Source organism: Pristiophorus japonicus, chromosome 11 (genome assembly GCF_044704955.1).
Source record: "Pristiophorus japonicus isolate sPriJap1 chromosome 11, sPriJap1.hap1, whole genome shotgun sequence".
Taxonomy (NCBI): Eukaryota; Metazoa; Chordata; class Chondrichthyes; family Pristiophoridae; genus Pristiophorus; species Pristiophorus japonicus.
In genome coordinates this window covers 161,382,757-161,410,385 of record NC_091987.1, presented here as the reverse complement: position 1 = coordinate 161,410,385, position 27,629 = coordinate 161,382,757, and the positions used below count along the sequence as shown (strand labels likewise).

Here is a 27,629-nt window from a genome sequence, read left to right as displayed (position 1 = left end):
AGAGGGACGGGGAGAGAGTGACAAACCGGGTGTGAGGGGGGAGAGTATGACGGGGAGAGTGTGACGGGGGGAGAGTGTGACTGGGAGAGTGTGACGGGGAGAGTGAGATGGAGAGTGTGTGACGAGGGAGAGTGTGACGAGGGAGAGTGTGATGAGGGAGAGTGTGACGAGGGAGAGTGTGACGGGAGAGTGTGACGGGAGAGTGTGACGGGGGAGAGTGTGACGGGGGAGAGTGTGACGGGGATAGTGTGACGTGGAGTGTGTGACGTGGAGTGTGTGACATGGAGTGTATGACGTGGAGTGTGTGATGGGGAGAGAGTGATGGGGAGAGTGTGACGGGGATTGTGTGACGGGGATTGTGTGACGGGGATTGTGTGACTGGGAAAGTGTGACTGGGAAAGTGTGACGGAGAGTGTGTGATGGGGAGAGTGTGACGAGGGAGAGTGTGATGAGGGAGAGTGTGACGGGAAGAGTGTGATGGGAGAGTGTGATGGGGACAGTGTGAAGGGGAGAGTGTGATGGGAGGAGAGTGTGACGGGAGAGTGTGACGGGGAGAGTGTGACGAAGGAGAGTGTGATGGGGAGAGTGTGACGGGGAGAATGTGATGGGGAGAGTGTGATGAGGGAGTGTGACGGGGGAGTGTGACGGGGGAGTGTGACGGGGTGAGTATGATGGGGGGAGTGTGACAGGAGAGTGTGACGGGAGAGTTTGATGGGAGGAGTGTGATGGGGGAGAGTGGGACGGGGAGGGAGTGTGATGGGGGAGTGCGACGGGGAGTGTCTGATAGGGGAGAGTGTGACGGGGGAGAGTGTGATGGGGAGAGAGTGACGGGGAGAGTGTGACGGGGAGAGTGTGACGGGGGAGAGTGTGATGGGGAGAGAGTGACGAGGAGAGTGTGACGGGGAGAGTGTGACGTGGAGAGTGTGACGGGGAGAGAGTGACAGGGAGAGTGTGACGGGGATTGTGTGACGGGGAGAGTGTGATGGCGAGAGTGGGTGACTTGGGGAGAGTGTGACAGGGAGAGTGTGATGGGGGAGTGTGATATGGAGAGTTTGTGACATGGGGAGAGTGTGACAGGGGAAAGTGTGATGGGGAGAGTGCGATGGGGAGAGTGTGACGGGAGAGTGTGATGTGGAGAGTGTGACAGGGTGAGTGTGATTGGGAGAGTGTGGTGGGGAGAATGTGATTGGAGAGTGTGACGGGGAGAGTATGACGGGGAGATGTGACGAGGAGAGTGTGATAGGGAGATGTGACGGGGAGAGTGGGATGGGGAGAGAGTGATGAGGAGAGTGTGATGGGGAGAGTGTGACGTGGAAAGTGTGATGGGGAGAGAGTGACGGGGAGAGTGTGACGGAGACAGTGACGGGGGAGAGTTTGACTAGGATTGTGTGACGGGTGAGTGTGACGGGAAAGTGTGACGGGGTGAGTGTGACAGGGAGAGTGTGACGGGAGAGTGTGATGGGGGGAGAATATGACGGGAGAGTGTGACGGGGTGAGTATGATGGGGGGAGTGTGACAGGAGAGTGTGACGGGAGAGTTTGATGGGAGGAGTGTGATGGGGGAGAGTGGGACGGGCAGGGAGTGTGATGGGGGAGTGCGACGGGGAGAGTCTGATAGGGGAGAGTGTGACGGGGGAGAGTATGATGGGGAGAGAGTGACGGGGAGAGTGTGACGGGGAGAGTGTGACGGGGGAGAGTGTGATGGGGAGAGAGTGACGAGGAGAGTGTGACGGGGAGTGTGTGACGTGGAGAGTGTGACGGGGAGAGAGTGACAGGGAGAGTGTGACGGGGATTGTGTGACGGGGAGAGTGTGACGGGGAGAGTGTGATGGGGAGAGTGTGACGGGGGAGAGTGTGATGGGGAGAGTGTGACGTGGAGTGTGTGACGTGAAGTGTGTGACGTGGAGTGTGTGACGTGGAGTGTATGACGTGGAGTGGGTGATGGGGAGAGAGTGACTGGGAGAGTGTGACGGGGAGAGTGTGACGGGGATTGTGTGACGGGGATTGTGTGACTGGGAAAGTGTGACTGGGAAAGTGTGACGGAGAGTGTGTGATGGGGAGAGTGTGACAGGGAGTGTGTGATGGGGAGAGTGTGACGAGGGAGTATGTGACGAGGGAGAATGTGACGGGGAGAGTGTGACGGGGAGAATGTGATGGGTGAGTGTGATGGGGATAGTGTGAAGGGGAGAGTGTGACGGGAGGAGAGTGTGATGGGAGAGTGTGACGGGGAGCGTGTGACGGAGGAGAGAGTGACGGGGACAGAGTGACGGGGAGAGAGTGGCAAACAGAGTGTGAGGGGGGAGAGTAGGACGGAGAGAGTGTGACGGGGGGAGAGTGTGACTGGGAGAATGTGATGGGGAGGATGTAATGGAGAGTGTGTGACGAGGGTGAGTGTGACGAGGGAGAGTGTGATGGGAGGAGAATGTGACGGGGAGAGAGTGATGGGGACAGAGGGACGGGGAGAGAGTGACAAACCGGGTGTGAGGGGGGAGAGTATGACGGGGAGAGTGTGACGGGGGGAGAGTGTGACTGGGAGAGTGTGACGGGGAGAGTGAGATGGAGAGTGTGTGACGAGGGAGAGTGTGACGAGGGAGAGTGTGATGAGGGAGAGTGTGATGAGGGAGTGTGTGACGGGAGAGTGTGACGGGACAGTGTGACGGGGGAGAGTGTGACGGTGATAGTGTGACGTGGAGTGTGTGACGTGGAGTGTGTGATGGGGAGAGAGTGATGGGGAGAGTGTGACGGGGAGAGTGTGACGGGGATTGTGTTACGGGGATTGTGTGACTGGGAAAGTGTGACTGGGAAAGTGTGACGGAGAGTGTGTGATGGGGAGAGTGTGACGAGGGATAGTGTGATGAGGGAGAGTGTGACGGGGAGAGTGTGATGGGAGAGTGTGATGGGGACAGTGTGAAGGGGAGAGTGTGATGGGAGGAGAGTGTGATGGGAGAGTGTGACGGGGAGTGTGTGACGGAGGAGAGTGTGATGGGGAGAGTGTGACGGGGAGAATGTGATGGGGAGAGTGTGATGAGGGAGTGTGACGGGGGAGTGTGACGGGGGAGTGTGACGGGGAGAGTGTGATGGGAGAGTGTGATGGAGACAGTGTGAAAGGGAGAGTGTGACGGGAGTAGAGTGTGACTGGAGAGTTTGACGTGGTGAGTGTGACGGGGTGAGTGTGATGGGGAGATGTGATGGGGAGATGTGACGGGGAGAGTGTGATGGGGAGAGAGTGACGAGGAGTGTGTGATGGGGAGAGTGTGACGGGGAAAGTGTGATGGGGAGAGAGTGACGAGGAGTGTGTGATGGGGAGAGTGTGACGGGGAAAGTGTGACGGGGAGAGAGTGACGGGGAGAGTGTGACGGAGACAGTGACAGGTGGAGAGTTTGACAGGAATTGTGTGACAGGGTGAGTGTGACGGGAAAGTGTGATGGGAGAGTGTGATGGGGGGGAGAATGTGACGGGAGAGTGTGACGGGGTGAGTATGACGGGGAGCGTGACGGGAGAGTGTGATGGGAGAATGTGATGGGGTGAGTATGATGGAAGGAGTGTGACAGGAGAGTTTGATGGGAGAGTTTGATGGGAGGAGTGTGATGGGGAGAGTGTGACGTGGCAGAGTGTGACGGGGAGGGAGTGTGATGGGGGAGTGCGACGGGGAGAGTCTGACGGGGGAGTGTGACGGGGGAGAGTGTGATCGGGGAGAGTGTGACGGGGAGTGTGTGACGGGGGAGAGTGTGACGGGGAGAGTGTGACATGGAGAGTGTGACGGGGTGAGTGTGACAGGGAGAGTGTGACAGGGAGAGTCTGACGGGAGAGTGTGATGGGGAGAGTGTGACGGGGAGAGAGTGACGGGAAGAGTGAGGGGAAGAGTTTGACAGGGATTGTATGACAGGGAGAGTGAGACGGAGGAGAGTGTGACGGGGAGAGTGTGACTGGAGGAGAGTGTGACGGAGAGAGTTTGATGGGGAGAGTGTGACGAGGAGAGTGTGATGTAGAGAGAGTGACGGGAGGAGAGTGTGACGGGGAGAGAGTGACGGGGACAGAGTGACGGGGAGGGAGTGACAAACAGAGTGTGAGGGGGAGAGTATGACGGGGAGAGTGTGACGGGGGGAGAGTGTAACTGGGAGAGTGTTTACGAGGGAGAGTGCGACGAGGGAGAGTGTGACGAGGGAGAGTGTGACGGGAGAGTGTGATGGGTGAGAGTGTGATGGAGAGAGTGTGATGGAGGAGAGTGTGACGGGGAGAGTGTGACGGGGAGAGTGTGACGGGGTGAGTGTGACGGGGAGAGTGTGATGGGAGAGTGTGATTGGAGAGTGTGATGGGAGAGTGTGATGGGAGAGTGTGATGGGGGTGAACGTGACGGGAGACTGTGATGGGGTGAGTATGATGGGGGGTGTGTGACAGGAGAGTGTGACGGGAGAGTTTGATGGGAGGAGTGTGATGGGGGAAGAGTGTGACGGGGGAGAGTGTGACGGGGAGGGAGTGTGATGGAGGGAGTGCGACAGGGAGAGTCTGACAGGGGAGTGTGATGGGGGAGAGTGTGACTGGGGGAGTGTGACTGGGGGAGTGTGACTGGGGGAGTGTGACGGGGAGAGTGTGACGGGGAGAGTGTGACGTCGGAGAGTGTGACTGGGGGAGTGTGACTGGGGGAGTGTGACGGGGAGAGTGTGATGGGGAGAGTGTGACGATGGAGAGTGTGACGAGGGAGAGTGTGACGAGGGAGAGTGTGATGGGACAGTGTGACAGGAGAGTGTGACGGGAGAGTGTGATGGGTAGAGAGTGACGGGGAGAGTGTGACGGAGACAGTGACAGGGGAAGAGTTTGACAGGGATTATGTGATAAGGTGAGTGTGACGGGAAAGTGTGACGGGGAGAGTGTGACGGGGGAGAGTGTGACTGGGGGAGTGTGACTAGGGGAGTGTGACTGGGGGAGTGTGACTGGGAGAGTGTGATGGGAAGAGTGTGACAGGGAGTGTGTGACGGGGAAAGTGTGACTAGGGAGAGTGTGACGAGGGAGAGTGAGACGAAGGAGAGTGTGATGGGAGAGTGTGACGGGAGAGTGTGACGGGAGAGTGTGGCGGGAGAGTGTGACGGGTGAGAGTGTGATGGGGAGAGTGTGACGAGGGAGAATGTGATGGGGAGAGTGTGACGGGGAGAGTGTGATGGGGAGAGTGTGACGGGAGGAGAGGGTGATGGGAGAGTGTGATGGGGACAGTGTGAAGCGGAGCGTGGGACGGGAGTAGTGTGTGATTGGAGAGTGTGATGGGGAGAGTGTGACGGGGGGAGAGTGTGACGGGCGAAGAGTGATGGGGAGAGCATGACAGGGGTAGAGTGTGATGGGAGAGTGTGATGGGGACAGTGTGAAGGGGAGAGTGTGACGGGGAGAGTGTGACGGGGGAGTGTGACGGGGAGAGTGTGACGGGGAGAGTCTGACGGGGAGAGTGTGACGGGGAGAGTGTGAAGGGGGAGAGTGTGAAGGGGGAGAGTGTGACGGGGAGAATGTGATGGGGAGAGTGTGACGGGGTGAGTGTGATGGGGAGAGTGTGGCGGGGAGAGTGTGATTGGAGAGTGTGATGGGGAGAGTATGACGGGGAGATGTGACGAGGAGAGTGTGATAGGGAGATGTGACGGGGAGAGTGGGATGGGGAGAGAGTGATGAGGAGAGTGTGATGGGGAGAGTGTGACGTGCAAAGTGTGATGGGGAGAGAGTGACGGGGAGAGTGTGACGGAGACAGTGACAGGGGGAGAGTTTGACTAGGATTGTGTGACGGGTGAGTGTGACGGGAAAGTGTGACGGGGTGAGTGTGACAGGGAGAGTGTGACGGGAGAGTGTGATGGGGGGAGAATATGACGGGAGAGTGTGACGGGGTGAGTATGATGGGGGGAGTGTGACAGGAGAGTGTGACGGGAGAGTTTGATGGGAGGAGTGTGATGGGGGAGAGTGGAACGGGGAGGGAGTGTGATGGGGGAGTGCGACGGGGAGAGTCTGATAGGGGAGAGTGTGACGGGGGAGAGTGTGATGGGGAGAGAGTGACGGGGAGAGTGTGACGGGGAGAGTGTGACGGGGGAGAGTGTGATGGGGAGAGAGTGACGAGGAGAGTGTGACGGGGAGAGTGTGACGTGGAGAGTGTGACGGGGAGAGAGTGACAGGGAGAGTGTGACGGGGATTGTGTGACGGGGAGAGTGTGATGGGGAGAGTGTGACGGGGGAGAGTGTGATGGGGAGAGTGTGACGTGGAGTGTGTGACGTGAAGTGTGTGACGTGGAGTGTGTGACGTGGAGTGTATGACGTGGAGTGGGTGATGGGGAGAGAGTGACTGGGAGAGTGTGACGGGGAGAGTGTGACGGGGATTGTGTGACGGGGATTGTGTGACTGGGAAAGTGTGACTGGGAAAGTGTGACGGAGAGTGTGTGATGGGGAGAGTGTGATGGTGAGAGTGTGACAGGGAGAGTGTGACGGGGAGTGTGTGATGGGGAGAGTGTGACGAGGGAGAATGTGATGGGGAGAGTGTGATGAGGGAGTGTGACGGGGGAGTGTGACGGGGGAGTGTGACGGGGAGAGTGTGATGGGAGAGTGTGATGGAGACAGTGTGAAAGGGAGAGTGTGACGGGAGTAGAGTGTGACTGGAGAGTTTGACGTGGTGAGTGTGACGGGGTGAGTGTGATGGGGAGATGTGATGGGGAGATGTGACGGGGAGAGTGTGATGGGGAGAGAGTGACGAGGAGTGTGTGATGGGGAGAGTGTGACGGGGAAAGTGTGATGGGGAGAGAGTGACGAGGAGTGTGTGATGGGGAGAGTGTGACGGGGAAAGTGTGATGGGGAGAGAGTGACGGAGACAGTGACAGGTGGAGAGTTTGACAGGAATTGTGTGACAGGGTGAGTGTGACGGGAAAGTGTGATGGGAGAGTGTGATGGGGGGGAGAATGTGACGGGAGAGTGTGACGGGGTGAGTATGACGGGGAGCGTGACGGGAGAGTGTGATGGGAGAATGTGATGGGGTGAGTATGATGGAAGGAGTGTGACAGGAGAGTTTGATGGGAGAGTTTGATGGGAGGAGTGTGATGGGGAGAGTGTGACGTGGCAGAGTGTGACGGGGAGGGAGTGTGATGGGGGAGTGCGACGGGGAGAGTCTGACGGGGGAGTGTGACGGGGGAGAGTGTGATCGGGGAGAGTGTGACGGGGAGTGTGTGACGGGGGAGAATGTGACGGGAGAGTGTGACGGGGTGAGTATGACGGGGAAAGTGTGACGGGAGAGTGTGACTGGAGAGTGTGATGGGGGGAGAACGTGATGGGAGAATGTGACGGGGTGAGTATGATGGGGGGATTGTGTGACAGGAGAGTGTGACGGGAGAGTTTGATGGGAGGAGTGTAATGGTGGAAAAGTGTGACGGGGGAGAATGTGACGGGGAGGGAGTGTGATGGGGGGAGTGCGACAGGGAGAGTCTGATGGGGGAGTGTGATGGGGGAAGAGTGTGACGGGGAGAGAGTGACTGGGAGAGTGTGACGGAGAGAGTGAGGGGAGTGTTTGACGGGGATTGTGTGACTGGGAGAGTGTGACAGTAGGAGAGTGTGATGGGGAGAGAGTGACGGGGAGAGAGTGACTGGGAGAGTGTGACGGAGAGAGTGAGGGGAGAGTTTGATGGGGAGAGTGTGACTGGGGGAGTGTGACTGGGGGAGTGTGATTGGGAGAGTGTGACGGGGTGAGTGTGACGGGGAGAGTGTGACTGGGAGAGTGTGACGGGGAGAGTGTGATGGGGGAGAATGTGACAGGAGAGTGTGACGGGGTGAGTATGACGGGGAAAGTGTGACGGAAGAGTGTGACTGGAGAGTGTGATAGGGGGAGAGCGTGATGGGAGAATGTGACGAGGGAGAGTGTGATGAGAGAGTGAGACAGTAGAGTGTGACGGGAGAGTGTGACGGGTGAGTGTGACGGGTGAGAGTGTGACGGGGAGAGTGTGATGAGGGAGAATGTGATGGGGATAGTGTGCCGGAGGATAGTTTGACGGGGAGAGTGTGACGGGAGAGTGTGATGGGGGAGAGTGTGACGAGGGAGAGTGTGACGGGAAGAGTTTGACGGGGAGAGTGTGACGGGGAGAATGTGACGGAGAGAATGTGATGGAGAGAATGTGACGGGGAGAGTGTGATGGGAGAGTGTGATGGGAGAGTGTGATCGGGAGAGTGTGAAGGGGAGAGTGTGACGGGAGGATAGTTTGACGGGGAGAGTGTGACGAGTAGAGTGTGATGGGGGAGAGTGTGACGAGGGAGAGTGTGACGGGGTGAGTGTAACGAGGGAGAGTGTGACGGGGAGAGTCTGATGGGAGAGTGTGATGGGGAGTGTGTGATGGGGAGAGTGCGACGAGGGAGATTGTGATGAGGGAGAAGGTGATGTGGTGAGTCTGACAGGGAGAGTGTGACGAGGGAGAGGGTGATGAGGTGAGTGTGACAGGCAGAGTGTTATGTGAGAGTGTGACGCGAGAGAGTGTGACGGGGAGAGAGTGACGGGGAGAGTATGATGGGGAGAGAGTGACGGGGAGAGAGTGACGAGGAGAGAGTGACAGGGGAGAGTGTGATGGGGAGAGTGTGACGGGGAGAGTGTGACGTGGGGAGTATGACGGGGAGAGAGTGATGGGAGAGTGTGACGGAGACTGTGATGGGAGAGAGTTTGACGGGGATTGTGTGATGGGGAGAGTGTGACGGGAGAGTGTGATGGGGGAGAATGTGACGGGAGAGTGTGATTGGGGTGAGTGTGATGGTGAGAGTGTGACAGGGGAGTGTGATGGGGAGAGTGTGACGGGAGAGTGTGACGGGTGAGAGTGTGACGGGGAGAGTGTGACGGGGAGAGTGTGACGGGGAGTGTGTGACGGGGAGTGTGTGATGGGGAGAGTGTGACGGGGAGAGTGTGACGGGGTGAGTGTGGCGGGAGAGTGTGATGGGGAGAGTGTGACGGGGAGAGTGTGATGGGGGGAGAATGTGATGGGAGAGTGTGACGGGGTGAGTATGACGGGGAAAGTGTGACGGGAGAGTGTGACTGGAGAGTGTGATGGTGGGAGAACGTGACGGGAGAATGTGATGGGGTGAGTATGATGGGGGGAGTGTGACAGGAGAGTGTGACGGGAGAGTTTAGAAACATAGAAACATAGAAAATAGGTGCAGGAGTAGGCCATTCGGCCCTTCTAGCCTGCACCGCCATTCAATGAGTTCATGGCTGAACATTCAACTTCAGTACCCCATTCCTGCTTTCTCGCCATACCCCTTGATCCCCCTAGCAGTAAGGACCTCATCTAACTCCTTTTTGAATATATTTAGTGAATTGGCCTCAACAACTTTCTGTGGTAGAGAATTCCACAGGTTCACCACTCTCTGGGTGAAGAAGTTCCTCCGCATCTCGGTCCTAAATGGCTTACCCCTTATCCTTAGACTGTGACCCCTGGTTCTGGACTTCCCCAACATTGGGAACATTCTTCCTGCATCTAACCTGTCTAACCCCGTCAGAATTTTATATGTTTCTATGAGGTCCCCTCTCATTCTTCTGAACTCCAGTGAATACAAGCCCAGTTGATCCAGTCTTTCTTGATAGGTCAGTCCCGCCATCCCGGGAATCAGTCTGGTGAACCTTCGCTGCACTCCCTCAATAGCAAGAATGTCCTTCCTCAGGTTAGGAGACCAAAACTGTACACAATACTCCAGGTGTGGCCTCACCAATGCCCTGTACAACTGTAGCAACACCTCCCTGCCCCTGTACTCAAATCCCCTTGCTATGAAGGCCAACATGCCATTTGCTTTCTTAACCGCCTGCTGCACCTGCATGCCAACCTTCAATGACTGATGTACCATGACACCCAGGTCTCTTTGCACCTCCCCTTTTCCTAATCTGTCACCATTCAGATAATAGTCTGTCTCTCTGTTTTTACCACCAAAGTGGATAACCTCACATTTATCCACATTATACTTCATCTGCCATGCATTTGCCCACTCACCTAACCTATCCAAGTCGCTCTGCAGCCTCACAGCATCCTCCTCGCAGCTCACACTGCCACCCAACTTAGTGTCATCCGCAAATTTGGAGATACTACATTCAATCCCCTCGTCTAAATCATTAATATACAGTGTAAACAGCTGGGGCCCCAGCACAGAACCTTGCGGTACCCCACTAGTCACTGCCTGCCATTCTGAAAAGTACCCATTTACTCCTACTCTTTGCTTCCTGTCTGACAACCAGTTCTCAATCCATGTCAGTACACTACCCCCAATCCCATGTGCTCTAACTTTGCACATCAATCTCTTGTGTGGGACCTTGTCGAACGCCTTCTGAAAGTCCAAATATACCACATCAACTGGTTCTCCCTTATCCACTCTACTGGAAACATCCTCAAAAAATTCCAGAAGATTTGTCAAGCATGATTTCCCTTTCACAAATCCATGCTGACTTGGACCTATCATGTCACCTCTTTCCAAATGCACTGCTATGACATCCTTAATAATTGATTCCATCATTTTACCCACTACCGATGTCAGGCTGACCGGTCTATAATTCCCTGTTTTCTCTCTCCCTCCTTTTTTAAAAAGTGGGGTTACATTGGCTACCCTCCACTCCATAGGGAGAGTCTGACGGGGGAGTGTGATGGGGGAGAGTGTGACGGGGAGAGAGTGACTGGGAGAGTGTGACGGAGAGAGTGAGCGGAGAGTTTGACAGGGATTGTGTGATGGGGAGAGTGTGACAGGAGGAGAGTGTGACGGGGAGAGAGTGACGGGGATAGAGTGACAAACAGAGTGTGACGGGGGAGAGTGTGACTGGGGGAGTGTGACTGGGGGAGTGTGATTGGGGGAGTGTGACGGGAAGAGTGTGACGGGGAGAGTGTGATGGGGAGTGTGTGATGGAGAGAGTGTGACGAGGGAGAGTGTGATGAGAGAGTGAGACAGTAGAGTGTGACGGGAGAGTGTGACGGGTGAGTGTGATGGGTGAGAGTGTGATGGGGAGAGTGTGACGTGGGAGAATGTGATGGGGAGAGTGTGACGGGGAGAGTGTGATGGCGAGAGTGTGACGGGAGGAGAGGGTGATGGGAGACTGTGATGTGGACTGTGTGAAGGGGAGAGTGTGACGGGAGTAGAGTGTGACTGGAGAGTGTGACGGGGAGAGTGTGACGGGGGGAGCATGTGACGGCGAAGAGTGATGGGGAGAGCATGATGGGGGTAGAGTATGATCGGAGAGTGTGATGGGGACAGTGTGAATGGGAGAGTGTGACGGGGAAAGTGTGAAGGGGGAGTGTGACAGGGAGAGTGTGACGGGGAGAGTGTGACGGGGAGAGTGTGAATGGGGAGAGTGTGACGGGAGAGTGTGATGGGGGAGTGTGATGGGGATAGTGTGAAGGGGAGTGTGTGACGGGAGGAGAGTGTGACTGGAGAGTGCGACGAGGAGAGTATGACGGGGGGAGAGTGTGACGAGGGAGCGTGTGACGAGGGAGCGTGTGATGGGTGAGTGTGACGGGAGAGTCTGATGGGAGCGTGTGATGGGGTGAGTGTGACGGGGTGAGTGTGACGGAGAGAGTGTCACCGGAGAGTGTGATGGGGAGTGTGACGGGGAGAGTGTGATGGGGAGAGTGCGACGAGGGAGAGTGCGACGAGGGAGAGTGCGACGAGGGAGAGTGTGATGAGGGAGAATGTGATGGGGATAGTGTGACGGGGAGAGTGTGATGGGGAGAGTGTGAAGGGGAGAGTGTGACGGGAGGATAGTTTGACGGGGAGAGTGTGACGGGAGAGTGTGATGGGGGAGAGTGTGACGAGGGAGAGTGTGACGGGAAGAGTGTGACGGGGAGAGTGTGACGGGGAGAATGTGACGGAGAGAATGTGATGGAGAGAATGTGACGGGGAGAGTGTGATGGGAGAGTGTGATGGGAGAGTGTGATGGGGAGAGTGTGAAGGGGAGAGTGTGACGGGAGAATAGTTTGACGGGGAGAGTGTGACGAGTAGAGTGTGATGGGGGAGAGTGTGACGAGGGAGAGTGTGACGGGGTGAGTGTAATGAGGGAGAGTGTGACGGGGAGAGTCTGATGGGAGAGTGTGATGGGGAGTGTGTGATGATGAGAGTGCGACGAGGGAGATTGTGATGAGGGAGAAGGTGATGTGGTGAGTCTGACAGGGAGAGTGTGACGAGGGAGAGGGTGATGAGGTGAGTGTGACAGGCAGAGTGTGATGTGAGAGTGTGACGCGAGAGAGTGTGACGGGGAGAGAGTGACGGGGAGAGTATGATGGGGAGAGAGTGACGGGGAGAGAGTGACGAGGAGAGAGTGACAGGGGAGAGTGTGATGGGGAGAGTGTGACGGGGAGAGTGTGACATGGGGAGTATGACGGGGAGAGAGTGACGGGAGAGTGTGACGGAGACTGTGATGGGAGAGAGTTTGACGGGGATTGTGTGATGGGGAGAGTGTGACGGGAGAGTGTGATGGGGGAGAATGTGACGGGAGAGTGTGATTGGGGTGAGTGTGATGGTGAGAGTGTGACAGGGGAGTGTGATGGGGAGAGTGTGACGGGAGAGTGTGACGGGTGAGAGTGTGACGGGGAGAGTGTGACGGGGAGAGTGTGACGGGGAGTGTGTGACGGGGAGTGTGTGATGGGGAGAGTGTGACGGGGAGAGTGTGACGGGGTGAGTGTGGCGGGAGAGTGTGATGGGGAGAGTGTGACGGGGAGAGTGTGATGGGGGGAGAATGTGATGGGAGAGTGTGACGGGGTGAGTATGACGGGGAAAGTGTGACGGGAGAGTGTGACTGGAGAGTGTGATGGTGGGAGAACGTGACGGGAGAATGTGATGGGGTGAGTATGATGGGGGGAGTGTGACAGGAGAGTGTGACGGGAGAGTTTGATGGGAGGAGTGTAATGGTGGAAAAGTGTGACGGGGAGAGTGTGACGGGGAGGGAGTGTGATGGGGGGAGTGCGACAGGGAGAGTCTGACGGGGGAGTGTGATGGGGGAGAGTGTGACGGGGAGAGAGTGACTGGGAGAGTGTGACGGAGAGAATGAGCGGAAAGTTTGACGGGGATTGTGTGATGGGGAGAGTGTGACAGGAGGAGAGTGTGACGGGGAGAGAGTGACGGGGATAGAGTGACAAACAGAGTGTGACGGGGGAGAGTGTGACTGGGGGAGTGTGACTGGGGGAGTGTGATTGGGGGAGTGTGACGGGAAGAGTGTGACGGGGAGAGTGTGATGGGGAGTGTGTGATGGAGAGAGTGTGACGAGGGAGAGTGTGATGAGAGAGTGTGACAGGAGAGTGTGACGGGAGAGTGTGACGGGTGAGTGTGATGGGTGAGAGTGTGATGGGGAGAGTGTGACGTGGGAGAATGTGATGGGGAGAGTGTGACGGGGAGAGTGTGATGGCGAGAGTGTGACGGGAGGAGAGGGTGATGGGAGACTGTGATGTGGACTGTGTGAAGGGGAGAGTGTGACGGGAGTAGAGTGTGACTGGTGAGTGTGACGGGGAGAGTGTGACGGGGGGAGCATGTGACGGCGAAGAGTGATGGGGAGAGCATGATGGGGGTAGAGTATGATCGGAGAGTGTGATGGGGACAGTGTGAATGGGAGAGTGTGACGGGGAAAGTGTGAAGGGGGAGTGTGACGGGGAGAGTGTGACAGGGAGAGTGTGACGGGGATAGTGTGAAGGGGAGAGTGTGACGGGAGGAGAGTGTGACTGGAGAGTGCGACGAGGAGAGTATGACGGGGGGGAGAGTGTGACGAGGGAGCGTGTGACGAGGGAGCGTGTGACGGGGTGAGTGTGACGGGAGAGTCTGATGGGAGAGTGTGATGGGGTGAGTGTGACGGGGTGAGTGTGACGGAGAGAGTGTCACCGGAAAGTGTGATGGGGAGAGTGCGACGAGGGAGAGTGTGACGAGGGAGAGGGTGACGAGGTGAGTGTGACAGGGGGTGTGACGGGAGAGTGTGATGGGGGGAGAATGGGACGGGAGAGTGTGATGGGGGGTGTGTGACGGGGAGAGAGTGACTGGGAAAATGTGATGTGGAGAGTGTGACATGGGGAGAGTGAGACGGGGTGAGTGTGACAGGGAGAGTGACTGGGTAAGTGTGACGGGGAGAGTGTGATGGGAGGAGAGAGTGACGTGAAGAGAGTGACTGGGAAAGTGTGACAGGGGGACTGTGACGGGGGGGGAGAGTGAGATGGGGAGAGTGTGACTGGGATAGTGTGATGTGGAGAGAATGACCGAGGAGAGTGTGACGGGGAGAGTGTGACGGAGAGAGTGTGACGGGGAGAGTGTGACGGGGAGGTTGTGATGGGGGAGAGTGTGATGGGGGAGATTGTGATGGGTTGAGTGTGATGAGGAGAGTACGATGGAGAGAGTGACGGGGGGAGATTGTGACACGGATTGTGTGACGGGGAGAGTGAGACAGAAGGAGAGTGTGACGGGGAGAATGTGACGGGGAGAGTGTGGTGGGGAGAGTGGAATGGGCGGAGAGTGTGACGGGGTGAGTGTGAAGGGGAAAGAGTGACGGGGAGAGAGTGTGACGGGATTGTGTGATGGGGAGAGTGTGACGGGGAAGTGTGTGACGGGGAGTGTGTGACGGGGAGTGTGTGACGGTTGGAGTGTGTGATGGGGAAGAGTGTGACGGCATGAGTGTGATGGGGAGAGAATGACGGGAAGAGAATGACGGGGAGAGTGTGACTGGGAGAGTGTGACGGGGAGAGTGTGGTGGGGAGAGTGGAATGGGCAGAGAGTGTGACGGGGTGAGTGTGACGGGGAGAGAGTGACGGGGAGAGAGTGACGGGCAGAGTGTGACGGGGAGAGTGTGACGGGGAGAGTGTGATGGGGAGAGTGGAACGGGGTGGAGAGTGTGACGAGGATCGTGTGATGGGGAGAGAGTGACGGGGGAGAGTGTGACGGGGAGAGTGTGCCGGGGAGATTGTGACGGTGGAGAGTGACGGGGGACAGTGTGACGGGGAGAGTGTGACGGGGAGAGTGTGACGGGGAGGGAGTGTGACGGGGAGGGAGTATGTTGGGGGGAGTGTGACTGGGAGAGTGTGACGGAGAGAGTGAAGGGGAGAGTTTGACGGGGAGAGAGTGGCGGGGAGAGAGTGACGGGGAGAGTGTGACGTGGGGAGTGTGACTGGGAGAGAGTGACGAGGAGAGTGTGACCGGGAGATTGTGATGGGGAGAGTGCGAGGGAGAGAGTGTTACGGAGAGAGTGACGGGGGGAGAGTGTGACAGGGATAGTGTGACGGGGAGTGTGAGACGGAAGGAGAGTGTGACGGGGAGAGAGTGACTGGGAAAGTGTGATGTGGAGAGTGTGACGTGGGGAGAGTGAGACGGGGTGAGTGTGATGGGGAGAGAATGACGGGAAGAGAATGACGGGGAGAGTGTGACTGGGAGAGTGTGACGGGGAGAGTGTGGTGGGGAGAGTGGAATGGGCGGAGAGTGTGACGGGTTGAGTGTGACGGGGAGAGAGTGACGGGGAGAGAGTGACGGGCAGAGTGTGACGGGGAGAGTGTGACGGGGAGAGTGTGATGGGGAGAGTGGAACGGGGTGGAGAATATGATGGGGAGAGTTTGATGGGGAGAGAGTGACGGGGAGAGTGTGACGGGGAGAGTGTGACGGGGAGATTGTGACGGGGGAGAGTGTGACGGGGGACAGTATGACGGGGAGAGTGTGACGAGGAGAGTGTGACGGGGAGGGATTGTGTTGGGGGGAGTGTGACTGGGAGAGTGTGACGGAGAGAGTGAAGGGGAGAGTTTGACGGGGAGAGAGTGACGGGGAGAGAGTGACGGGGAGAGTGTGACGTGGGGAGTGTGACTGGGAGAGAGTGACGAGGAGAGTGTGACCGGGAGATTGTGATGGGTAGAGTGCGAGGGAGAGAGTGTTACGGAGAGAGTGACGGGGGGAGAGTGTGACAGGGATAGTGTGACGGGGAGTGTGAGATGGAAGGAGAGTGTGATGGGGAGAGAGTGACTGGGAAAGTGTGATGTGGAGAGTGTGACGTGGGGAGAGTGAGACGGGGTGAGTGTGACAGGGAGAGTGACTGGGTAAGTGTGACGGGGAGAGTGTGATGGGAGGAGACACGTAGAGAGTGACTGGGAAAGTGTGACGGGGGGACTGTGACGGGGGGGGAGAGAGAGATGGGGAGAGTGTGACTGGGATAGTGTGATGGGGAGAGAGTGACCGGGGATAGTGTGACGGGGAGAGTGTGATGGGGAGAGTGTGACGGGGAGAGTGTGACGGAGAGAGTGTGACGGGGAGAGTGTGACGGGGAGAGTGTGACGGGGAGAGTGTGACGGGGGAAAGTATGATGGGGAGAGTCAGATGGGGAGAGTGTGATAGGGAGATTGTGATGGGGAGAGTATGATGGGGTGAGAGTGACGGAGAGAGTGTGACGGAGAGAATGTGATGGGCGGAGAGTGTGACGGGGAGAGTGTGACGGGGAGAGAGTGACGGGGAGAGTGTGACGGGGAGAGTGTGATGGGGAGATTGTGACGGGGGAGAGTGTGACGGTGGAGAGTGTGATGGGGAGAGAGTGACGGGAAGAGAATGACGGGGAGAGAGTGACAGAGAGAGTGTGATGGGGAGAGTGTGACGGAGAGAGTGTGGCGGGCAGAGAGTGACGGGGGAGAGTGTAACGGGGGAGAGTGTGATGGGGTGAGTGTGACGGGGAGATTGTGACGGGGAGAGTGTGATGGGGGAGAGTGTGATGGGGGAGAGTGTGATGAGAAGAGTGCGACGGAGAGAGTGACAGGGGAGAGTGTGACAGGGATTGTGTGACGGGAGAGTGAGACAGAAGGAGAGTGTGACGGGGAGAGAGTGACTTGGAAAGTGTGACGTGGAGAGTGTGACGGGGAGAGTGTGATGGGGATATTGTGACGGGGGAGAGTGTGATGGGGGAGAGTGTGACGGGGGAGAGTGTGACGGGGAAGAGTGTGACGGAGAGAATGATAGGGAGAGAGTGTGACGGGGATTGTGTGATGGGGGAAGAGTGTGACGGGGAGGGTGTGACGGGAGAGTGTGATGGGGGAGAGTTTGATGGGAGAGTGTGACGGGGAGAGTGTGACGGGGGAGAGTGTGACGGGGAAGAGTGTGACGGGGGAAGGGTGTGACGGGGGAAGAGTGTGACGGAGAGAATGATGGGGAGAGACTGTGATGGGGGAGAGTGTGACGGGGGAGAGTGTGACGGGGAAGAGTGTGACGGGGAAGAGTGTGACGGGGGAAGAGTGTGATGGAGAGAATGATGGGGAGGGTGTGACGGGAGAGTGTGATGGGGTAGAGTTTGATGGGAGAGTGTGACGGGGAGAGTGTGACGGGGGAGAGTGACGGGGAAGAGTGTGACGGGGAAGAGTGTGACGGGGGAAGAGTGTGACGGAGAGAATGATGGGGAGAGACTGTGACGGGGGAGAGTGTGATGGGGATGAGTGTGACGGGGGAAGAGTGTGACGGGGAGGGAGTGATGGGGGAGAGTGTGACGGGGGAGAGTGTGACGGGGAAGAGTGTGATGGAGAGAATGATGGGGAGAGAGTGTGACGAGGATTGTGTGATGGGGAAGAGTGTGACGGGGAGGGTGTGATGGGAGAGTGTGATGGGGGAGAGTTTGATGGGAGAGTGTGACGGGGAGAGTGTGATGGGGAAGAGTGTGACGGGGAAGAGTGTGACGGGGGAAGAGTGTGATGGAGAGAATGATGGGGAGAGAGTGTAACAGGGATTGTGTGAGGGGGGATAGTGTGACGGGGAGAGTGTGACAGGGGAGAGTGTGATGGGGAGAGTGTGACGGGGAGAGAGTGATGGAGAGAGTGTGACGGAGAGAGTGTGACGGGGGAGAGTGTGACGGGGATTCTGTGATGGGGAGAGTGTAACGGGGGAGTGTGTGACGGGGCAGAGTGTGATGGGGAGAGTGAGATGGGGAGGGTGTGATGGGGAGAGTGTGACGGGGAGAGTGTGACGAGGCGATTGTGACGGGGAGAGTGTGACGGGGGAGTGTGTGATGGGGAGAGAGTGATGGAGAGAGTATGGCAGAGAGAGTGTGACGGAGAGAGTGACGGGTAGAGAGTGTGACGGGGATTGTGTGATGGGGATAGTGTGACGGGGAGAGTGTGACGGGGAGAGTGTGATGGGGTGAGTGTGACGGGGAGAGTGTGACGGGGAGAGTGTGACGGGGGAGAGTATGATGGGGAGAGTTAGATGGGGAGAGTGTGATGGGGAGATTGTGATGGGGAGAGTATGATGGGGAGAGAGTGACGGAGAGAGTGTGATGGAGAGAATGTGACGGAGAGAGTGTGACGAAGAGAGTGTGATGGGGGGAGAGTGTGACGGGGAGAGTGTGACGGGGAGAGAGTGACGGGGGAGAGTGTGACGGGGATCGTGTGATGGGGAGATTGTGATGGGGGAGAGTGTAACGGTGGAGAGTGTGATGGGGAGAGAGTGACGGGAAAAGAATGACGGGGAGAGAGTGACAAAGAGAGTGTGATGGGGAGTGTGTGACGGGGAGAGTGTGACGGGCAGAGAGTGCCGGGGGAGAGTGTAACGGGGGAGAGTGTGATGGGGAGAGAGTGACGGGGGAGATTGTGACAGGGGAGATTGTGATGGGGGAGAGTGTGATCGGGAGAGTGTGAAGGGGAGAGTGTGACGTGAGGGAGTGATGGGGGAGAGTGTGACGGGGAGAGTGTGACGGGAAAGAGTGTGACGGAGAGAATGATGGGGAGAGAGTGTGACGGAGATTGTGTGATGGGGGAAGAGTGTGACGGGGAGGTTGTGACGGGCAGAGAGTGACGGGTAGAGAGTGTGACGGGGATTGTGTGATGGGGATAGTGTGACGGGGAGAGTGTGACGGGGAGAGTGTGATGGGGTGAGTGTGATGGGGAGTGACTGATGGGGAGAGACTGACGGGGAGAGAGTGACAGAGAGAGTGTGACGGGGAGAGTGTGACGGGGAGAGTGTGACGGGGAGAGTGTGACGGGGAGAGTATGATGGGGAGAGTTAGATGGGGAGAGTGTGATGGGGAGATTGTGATGGGGAGAGTATGATGGGGAGAGAGTGACGGAGAGAGTGTGATGGAGAGAATGTGACGGAGAGAGTGTGATGAAGAGAGTGTGATGGGGGGGAGAGTGTGACCGGGAGAGTGTGACGGGGAGAGAGTGACGGGGGAGAGTGTGACGGGGATCGTGTGATGGGGAGATTGTGATGGGGGAGAGTGTAACGGTGGAGAGTGTGATGGGGAGAGAGTGACGGGAAGAGAATGACGGGGAGAGAGTGACAAAGAGAGTGTGATGGGGAGTGTGTGATGGGGAGAGTGTGACGGGCAGAGAGTGACGGGGGAGAGTGTAACGGGGGAGAGTGTGATGGGGAGAGAGTGACGGGGGAGAATGTGACAGGGGAGAGTGTGACGGGGATTGTGTGATGGGGATAGTGTGACGGGGAGAGTGTGACGGGGAGAGTGTGATGGGGTGAGTGTGATGGGGAGTGACTGATGGGGAGAAACTGACGGGGAGAGAGTGACAGAGAGAGTGTGACGGGGAGAGTGTGACGGGGAGAGTGTGACGGGGAGAGTGTGACGGGGGAGAGTATGATGGGGAGAGTTAGATGGGGAGAGTGTGATGGGGAGATTGTGATGGGGAGAGTATGATGGGGAGAGAGTGACGGAGAGAGTGTGATGGAGAGAATGTGACGGAGAGAGTGTGACGAAGAGAGTGTGATGGGGGGAGAGTGTGACGGGGAGAGTGTGACGGGGAGAGAGTGACGGGGGAGAGTGTGACGGGGATCGTGTGATGGGGAGATTGTGATGGGGGAGAGTGTAACGGTGGAGAGTTTGATGGGGAGAGAGTGACGGGAAGAGAATGACGGGGAGAGAGTGACAAAGAGAGTGTGATGGGGAGTGTGTGACGGGGAGAGTGTGACGGGCAGAGAGTGACGGGGGAGAGTGTAACGGGGGAGAGTGTGATGGGGAGAGAGTGACGGGGGAGATTGTGACAGGGGAGATTGTGATGGGGGAGAGTGTGATGGGGAGAGTGTGAAGGGGAGAGTGTGACGTGAGGGAGTGATGGGGGAGAGTGTGACGGGGGAGAGTGTGACGGGAAAGAGTGTGACGGAGAGAATGATGGGGAGAGAGTGTGACGGAGATTGTGTGATGGGGGAAGAGTGTGACGGGGAGGTTGTGACGGGCAGAGAGTGACGGGGGAGAGTGTAACGGGGGAGAGTGTGATGGGGAGAGTGTAACGGGGGAGTGTGTGACGGGGCAGAGTGTGATGGGGAGAGTGAGATGGGGAGGGTGTGATGGGGAGAGTGTGACGGGGAGAGTGTGACGAGGCGATTGTGACGGGGAGAGTGTGACGGGGGAGTGTGTGATGGGGAGAGAGTGATGGAGAGAGTATGGCAGAGAGAGTGTGACGGAGAGAGTGACGGGTAGAGAGTGTGACGGGGATTGTGTGATGGGGATAGTGTGACGGGGAGAGTGTGACGGGGAGAGTGTGATGGGGTGAGTGTGATGGGGAGTGACTGATGGGGAGAGACTGACGGGGAGAGAGTGACAGAGAGAGTGTGACGGGGAGAGTGTGACGGGGAGAGTGTGACGGGGAGAGTGTGACGGGGGAGAGTATGATGGGGAGAGTTAGATGGGGAGAGTGTGATGGGGAGATTGTGATGGGGAGAGTATGATGGGGAGAGAGTGACGGAGAGAGTGTGATGGAGAGAATGTGACGGAGAGAGTGTGATGAAGAGAGTGTGATGGGGGGGAGAGTGTGACCGGGAGAGTGTGACGGGGAGAGAGTGACGGGGGAGAGTGTGACGGGGATCGTGTGATGGGTAGATTGTGATGGGGGAGAGTGTAACGGTGGAGAGTGTGATGGGGAGAGAGTGACGGGAAGAGAATGACGGGGAGAGAGTGACAAAGAGAGTGTGATGGGGAGTGTGTGATGGGGAGAGTGTGACGGGCAGAGAGTGACGGGGGAGAGTGTAACGGGGGAGAGTGTGATGGGGAGAGAGTGACGGGGGAGAATGTGACAGGGGAGAGTGTGACGGGGATTGTGTGATGGGGATAGTGTGACGGGGAGAGTGTGACGGGGAGAGTGTGATGGGGTGAGTGTGATGGGGAGTGACTGATGGGGAGAAACTGACGGGGAGAGAGTGACAGAGAGAGTGTGACGGGGAGAGTGTGACGGGGAGAGTGTGACGGGGAGAGTGTGACGGGGGAGAGTATGATGGGGAGAGTTAGATGGGGAGAGTGTGATGGGGAGATTGTGATGGGGAGAGTATGATGGGGAGAGAGTGACGGAGAGAGTGTGATGGAGAGAATGTGACGGAGAGAGTGTGACGAAGAGAGTGTGATGGGGGGAGAGTGTGACGGGGAGAGTGTGACGGAGAGAGAGTGACGGGGGAGAGTGTGACGGGGATCGTGTGATGGGGAGATTGTGATGGGGGAGAGTGTAACGGTGGAGAGTTTGATGGGGAGAGAGTGACGGGAAGAGAATGACGGGGAGAGAGTGACAAAGAGAGTGTGATGGGGAGTGTGTGACGGGGAGAGTGTGACGGGCAGAGAGTGCCGGGGGAGAGTGTAACGGGGGAGAGTGTGATGGGGAGAGAGTGACGGGGGAGATTGTGACAGGGGAGATTGTGATGGGGGAGAGTGTGATGGGGAGAGTGTGAAGGGGAGAGTGTGACGTGAGGGAGTGATGGGGGAGAGTGTGACGGGGGAGAGTGTGACGGGAAAGAGTGTGACGGAGAGAATGATGGGGAGAGAGTGTGACGGAGATTGTGTGATGGGGGAAGAGTGTGACGGGGAGGGTGTGACGGGAGAGTGTGATGGGGGAGAGTTTGATGAGAGAGTGTGATGGGGAGAGTGTGACGGGGAGAGTGTGACGGGGAAGAGTGTGACTGGGAAGAGTGTGGCGGGGGAAGAGTGTGACGGAGAGAATGATGGGGAGAGAGTGTGACAGGGATTGTGTGAGGGGGGATAGTGTGACGGGGAGAGTGTGACAGGGGAGAGTGTGATGGGGTGAGTGTGATGGGGAGTGACTGATGGGGAGAAACTGACGGGGAGAGAGTGACAGAGAGAGTGTGACGGGGAGAGTGTGACGGGGAGAGTGTGATGGGGTGAGTGTGATGGGGAGTGACTGATGGGGAGAAACTGACGGGGAGAGAGTGACAGAGAGAGTGTGACGGGGAGAGTGTGACGGGGAGAGTGTGACGGGGAGAGTGTGACGGGGGAGAGTATGATGGGGAGAGTTAGATGGGGAGAGTGTGATGGGGAGATTGTGATGGGGAGAGTATGATGGGGAGAGAGTGACGGAGAGAGTGTGATGGAGAGAATGTGACGGAGAGAGTGTGACGAAGAGAGTGTGATGGGGGGAGAGTGTGACGGGGAGAGTGTGACGGGGAGAGAGTGACGGGGGAGAGTGTGACGGGGATCGTGTGATGGGGAGATTGTGATGGGGCAGAGTGTAACGGTGGAGAGTTTGATGGGGAGAGAGTGACGGGAAGAGAATGACGGGGAGAGAGTGACAAAGAGAGTGTGATGGGGAGTGTGTGACGGGGAGAGTGTGACGGGCAGAGAGTGACGGGGGAGAGTGTAACGGGGGAGAGTGTGATGGGGAGAGAGTGACGGGGGAGATTGTGACAGGGGAGATTGTGATGGGGGAGAGTGTGATGGGGAGAGTGTGAAGGGGAGAGTGTGACGTGAGGGAGTGATGGGGGAGAGTGTGACGGGGGAGAGTGTGACGGGAAAGAGTGTGACGGAGAGAATGATGGGGAGAGAGTGTGACGGAGATTGTGTGATGGGGGAAGAGTGTGACGGGGAGGTTGTGACGGGCAGAGAGTGACGGGGGAGAGTGTAACGGGGGAGAGTGTGATGGGGAGAGTGTAACGGGGGAGTGTGTGACGGGGCAGAGTGTGATGGGGAGAGTGAGATGGGGAGGGTGTGATGGGGAGAGTGTGACGGGGAGAGTGTGACGAGGCGATTGTGACGGGGAGAGTGTGACGGGGGAGTGTGTGATGGGGAGAGAGTGATGGAGAGAGTATGGCAGAGAGAGTGTGACGGAGAGAGTGACGGGTAGAGAGTGTGACGGGGATTGTGTGATGGGGATAGTGTGACGGGGAGAGTGTGACGGGGAGAGTGTGATGGGGTGAGTGTGATGGGGAGTGACTGATGGGGAGAGACTGACGGGGAGAGAGTGACAGAGAGAGTGTGACGGGGAGAGTGTGACGGGGAGAGTGTGACGGGGAGAGTGTGACGGGGGAGAGTATGATGGGGAGAGTTAGATGGGGAGAGTGTGATGGGGAGATTGTGATGGGGAGAGTATGATGGGGAGAGAGTGACGGAGAGAGTGTGATGGAGAGAATGTGACGGAGAGAGTGTGATGAAGAGAGTGTGATGGGGGGGAGAGTGTGACCGGGAGAGTGTGACGGGGAGAGAGTGACGGGGGAGAGTGTGACGGGGATCGTGTGATGGGGAGATTGTGATGGGGGAGAGTGTAACGGTGGAGAGTGTGATGGGGAGAGAGTGACGGGAAGAGAATGACGGGGAGAGAGTGACAAAGAGAGTGTGATGGGGAGTGTGTGATGGGGAGAGTGTGACGGGCAGAGAGTGACGGGGGAGAGTGTAACGGGGGAGAGTGTGATGGGGAGAGAGTGACGGGGGAGAATGTGACAGGGGAGAGTGTGACGGGGATTGTGTGATGGGGATAGTGTGACGGGGAGAGTGTGACGGGGAGAGTGTGATGGGGTGAGTGTGATGGGGAGTGACTGATGGGGAGAAACTGACGGGGAGAGAGTGACAGAGAGAGTGTGACGGGGAGAGTGTGACGGGGAGAGTGTGACGGGGAGAGTGTGACGGGGGAGAGTATGATGGGGAGAGTTAGATGGGGAGAGTGTGATGGGGAGATTGTGATGGGGAGAGTATGATGGGGAGAGAGTGACGGAGAGAGTGTGATGGAGAGAATGTGACGGAGAGAGTGTGACGAAGAGAGTGTGATGGGGGGAGAGTGTGACGGGGAGAGTGTGACGGAGAGAGAGTGACGGGGGAGAGTGTGACGGGGATCGTGTGATGGGGAGATTGTGATGGGGGAGAGTGTAACGGTGGAGAGTTTGATGGGGAGAGAGTGACGGGAAGAGAATGACGGGGAGAGAGTGACAAAGAGAGTGTGATGGGGAGTGTGTGACGGGGAGAGTGTGACGGGCAGAGAGTGCCGGGGGAGAGTGTAACGGGGGAGAGTGTGATGGGGAGAGAGTGACGGGGGAGATTGTGACAGGGGAGATTGTGATGGGGGAGAGTGTGATGGGGAGAGTGTGAAGGGGAGAGTGTGACGTGAGGGAGTGATGGGGGAGAGTGTGACGGGGGAGAGTGTGACGGGAAAGAGTGTGACGGAGAGAATGATGGGGAGAGAGTGTGACGGAGATTGTGTGATGGGGGAAGAGTGTGACGGGGAGGGTGTGACGGGAGAGTGTGATGGGGGAGAGTTTGATGAGAGAGTGTGATGGGGAGAGTGTGACGGGGAGAGTGTGACGGGGAAGAGTGTGACTGGGAAGAGTGTGACGGGGGAAGAGTGTGACGGAGAGAATGATGGGGAGAGAGTGTGACAGGGATTGTGTGAGGGGGGATAGTGTGACGGGGAGAGTGTGACAGGGGAGAGTGTGATGTGGAGAGTGTGATGGGGAGAGAGTGACGGAGAGAATGTGACGGAGAGAGTGTGATGGAGAGAGTGTGATGGGAGAGAGTGTGACAGGGATTGTGTGATGGGGAGAATGTAACGGGGGAGTGTGTGTCAAGGGAGTGTGTGATGGGGGAGTGTGTGACGGGGGAGTGTGACGAGGCGAGTGTGACGGGGAGAGTGTGATGGGGGAGTGTGTGATGGGGAGAGAGTGATGGAGAGAGTATGACAGAGAGAGTGTGACGGAGAGAGTGACGGGTGGAGAGTGTGACGGGGATTGTGTGGCAGGGGAGAGGGTGACGGGGGAGTGTGTGACGGGGGAGTGTGTGATGGGGAGAGTGTGATGGGGTGAGTGTGATGGGGAGTGAGTGACGGGGAGAGAATGACGGGGAGAGAGTGACAGAGAGAGTGTGATGGGGAGAATGTGACGGGGGGAGAGTGACGGGGGGAGTGTGTGACAGGGATTGTGTGACGGGGAGAGTGAGACAGAAGGAGAATGTGACAGGGAGAGAGTTACTGGGAAAGTGTGACGTGGAGAGTGTGATGGGGAGAGTGTGATGGGGAGATTGTGACGGGGAGAGTGTGATTGGGAGAGTGTGATGGGGAGAGTGTGACGGGGAGAGTGTGACGGGGAGGGAGTGATGGGGGAGTGTGTGACGGGGAGAGTGTGACGTGGTAGAGTGTGACGGAGAGAATGATGGGGAGAGAGTGTGACGGGGATTGTGTGATGGGGGAAGAGTGTGACGGGGATGGTGTGACGGGAGAGTGTGATGGGAAGAGTTTGATGGGAGAGTGTGACGGGGAGAGTGTGACGGGGGAGAGTGTGACGGGGAGAGTGTGACAGGGGAGAGTGTGAAGGGGGAAGAGTATGATGGGGGAAGAGTGTGACGGAGAGAATGATGGGGAGAGAGTGTGACAGGGATTGTCTGAGGGGGGATAGTGTGACGGGGAGAGTGTGACAGGGGAGAGTGTGATGGGGAGAGTGTGATGGGGAGAGAGTGAGGAGAGAGTGTGACGGGGGAGAGTGTGATGGGGATTGTGTGATGGGAGAGTGTAATGGGGGAGTATGTGTCCGGGGAGTGTGTGACGGGGGACTGTGTGACGGGGGAGTGTGTGACGGGGAGAGTGTGACGGGGAGAGTGTGATGGAGAGAGTGTGACAGGGAAGAGTGTGACGGGGGAAGAGTGTGACGGGGAGAGTGTGACGGGGAGGGAGTGATGGGGGAGAGTGTGACGGGGGAGAGTGTGACGGGTAAGAGTGTGACGGAGAGAATGATGGGGAGAGAGTGTGACGAGGATTGTGTGATGGGGGAAGAGTGTGACGGGGAGGGTGACGGGTAGAGAGTGTGACGGGGATTGTGTGATGGGGGATAGTGTGACGGGGAGTGTGTGACGGGGAGAGTGTGACGGGGAGAGAGTGACGGGGGAGAGTGTGACGTGGAGAGTGTGACGGGGGAGAGTATGATGGGGAGAGTTAGATGGGGAGAGTGTGATGGGGAGATTGTGATGGGGAGAGTATGATGGGGAGAGAGTGACGGAGAGAGTGTGATGGAGAGAATGTGACGGAGAGAGTGTGATGAAGAGAGTGTGATGGGGGGGAGAGTGTGACCGGGAGAGTGTGACGGGGAGAGAGTGACGGGGGAGAGTGTGACGGGGATCGTGTGATGGGGAGATTGTGATGGGGGAGAGTGTAACGGTGGAGAGTGTGATGGGGAGAGAGTGACGGGAAGAGAATGACGGGGAGAGAGTGACAAAGAGAGTGTGATGGGGAGTGTGTGATGGGGAGAGTGTGACGGGCAGAGAGTGACGGGGGAGAGTGTAACGGGGGAGAGTGTGATGGGGAGAGAGTGACGGGGGAGAATGTGACAGGGGAGAGTGTGACGGGGATTGTGTGATGGGGATAGTGTGACGGGGAGAGTGTGACGGGGAGAGTGTGATGGGGTGAGTGTGATGGGGAGTGACTGATGGGGAGAAACTGACGGGGGGAGAGTGACAGAGAGAGTGTGACGGGGAGAGTGTGACGGGGAGAGTGTGACGGGGAGAGTGTGACGGGGGAGAGTATGATGGGGAGAGTTAGATGGGGAGAGTGTGATGGGGAGATTGTGATGGGGAGAGTATGATGGGGAGAGAGTGACGGAGAGAGTGTGATGGAGAGAATGTGACGGAGAGAGTGTGACGAAGAGAGTGTGATGGGGGGAGAGTGTGACGGGGAGAGTGTGACGGGGAGAGAGTGACGGGGGAGAGTGTGACGGGGATCGTGTGATGGGGAGATTGTGATGGGGGAGAGTGTAACGGTGGAGAGTTTGATGGGGAGAGAGTGACGGGAAGAGAATGACGGGGAGAGAGTGACAAAGAGAGTGTGATGGGGAGTGTGTGACGGGGAGAGTGTGACGGGCAGAGAGTGCCGGGGGAGAGTGTAACGGGGGAGAGTGTGATGGGGAGAGAGTGACGGGGGAGATTGTGACAGGGGAGATTGTGATGGGGGAGAGTGTGATGGGGAGAGTGTGAAGGGGAGAGTGTGACGTGAGGGAGTGATGGGGGAGAGTGTGACGGGGGAGAGTGTGACGGGAAAGAGTGTGACGGAGAGAATGATGGGGAGAGAGTGTGACGGAGATTGTGTGATGGGGGAAGAGTGTGACGGGGAGGGTGTGACGGGAGAGTGTGATGGGGGAGAGTTTGATGAGAGAGTGTGATGGGGAGAGTGTGACGGGGAGAGTGTGACGGGGAAGAGTGTGACTGGGAAGAGTGTGACGGGGGAAGAGTGTGATGGAGAGAATGATGGGGAGAGAGTGTGACAGGGATTGTGTGAGGGGGGATAGTGTGACGGGGAGAGTGTGACAGGGGAGAGTGTGATGTGGAGAGTGTGATGGGGAGAGAGTGACGGAGAGAATGTGACGGAGAGAGTGTGATGGAGAGAGTGTGATGGGAGAGAGTGTGACAGGGATTGTGTGATGGGGAGAATGTAACGGGGGAGTGTGTGTCAAGGGAGTGTGTGATGGGGGAGTGTGTGACGGGGGAGTGTGACGAG

General features: G+C 57.6%; 2 protein-coding genes across 2 annotated transcripts in view; both read right to left on the bottom strand.

The window, feature by feature from the left end:
* The window catches only part of endou (endonuclease, polyU-specific), a 113,400-nt gene that overhangs the window by 35,924 nt on the left and 49,847 nt on the right, over positions 1 to 27,629 (bottom strand). The gene's annotated exons all lie outside the window — the stretch shown is intronic.
* Positions 883 to 20,861, bottom strand: LOC139276358 (uncharacterized; the record flags this gene model as incomplete). Its single annotated transcript, XM_070894215.1, has 4 exons — positions 883 to 999; positions 3,148 to 3,237; positions 6,629 to 6,727; positions 20,820 to 20,861. Coding segments are annotated over 4 exons (348 nt in total), but the record flags the coding sequence as incomplete, so codon positions are not given.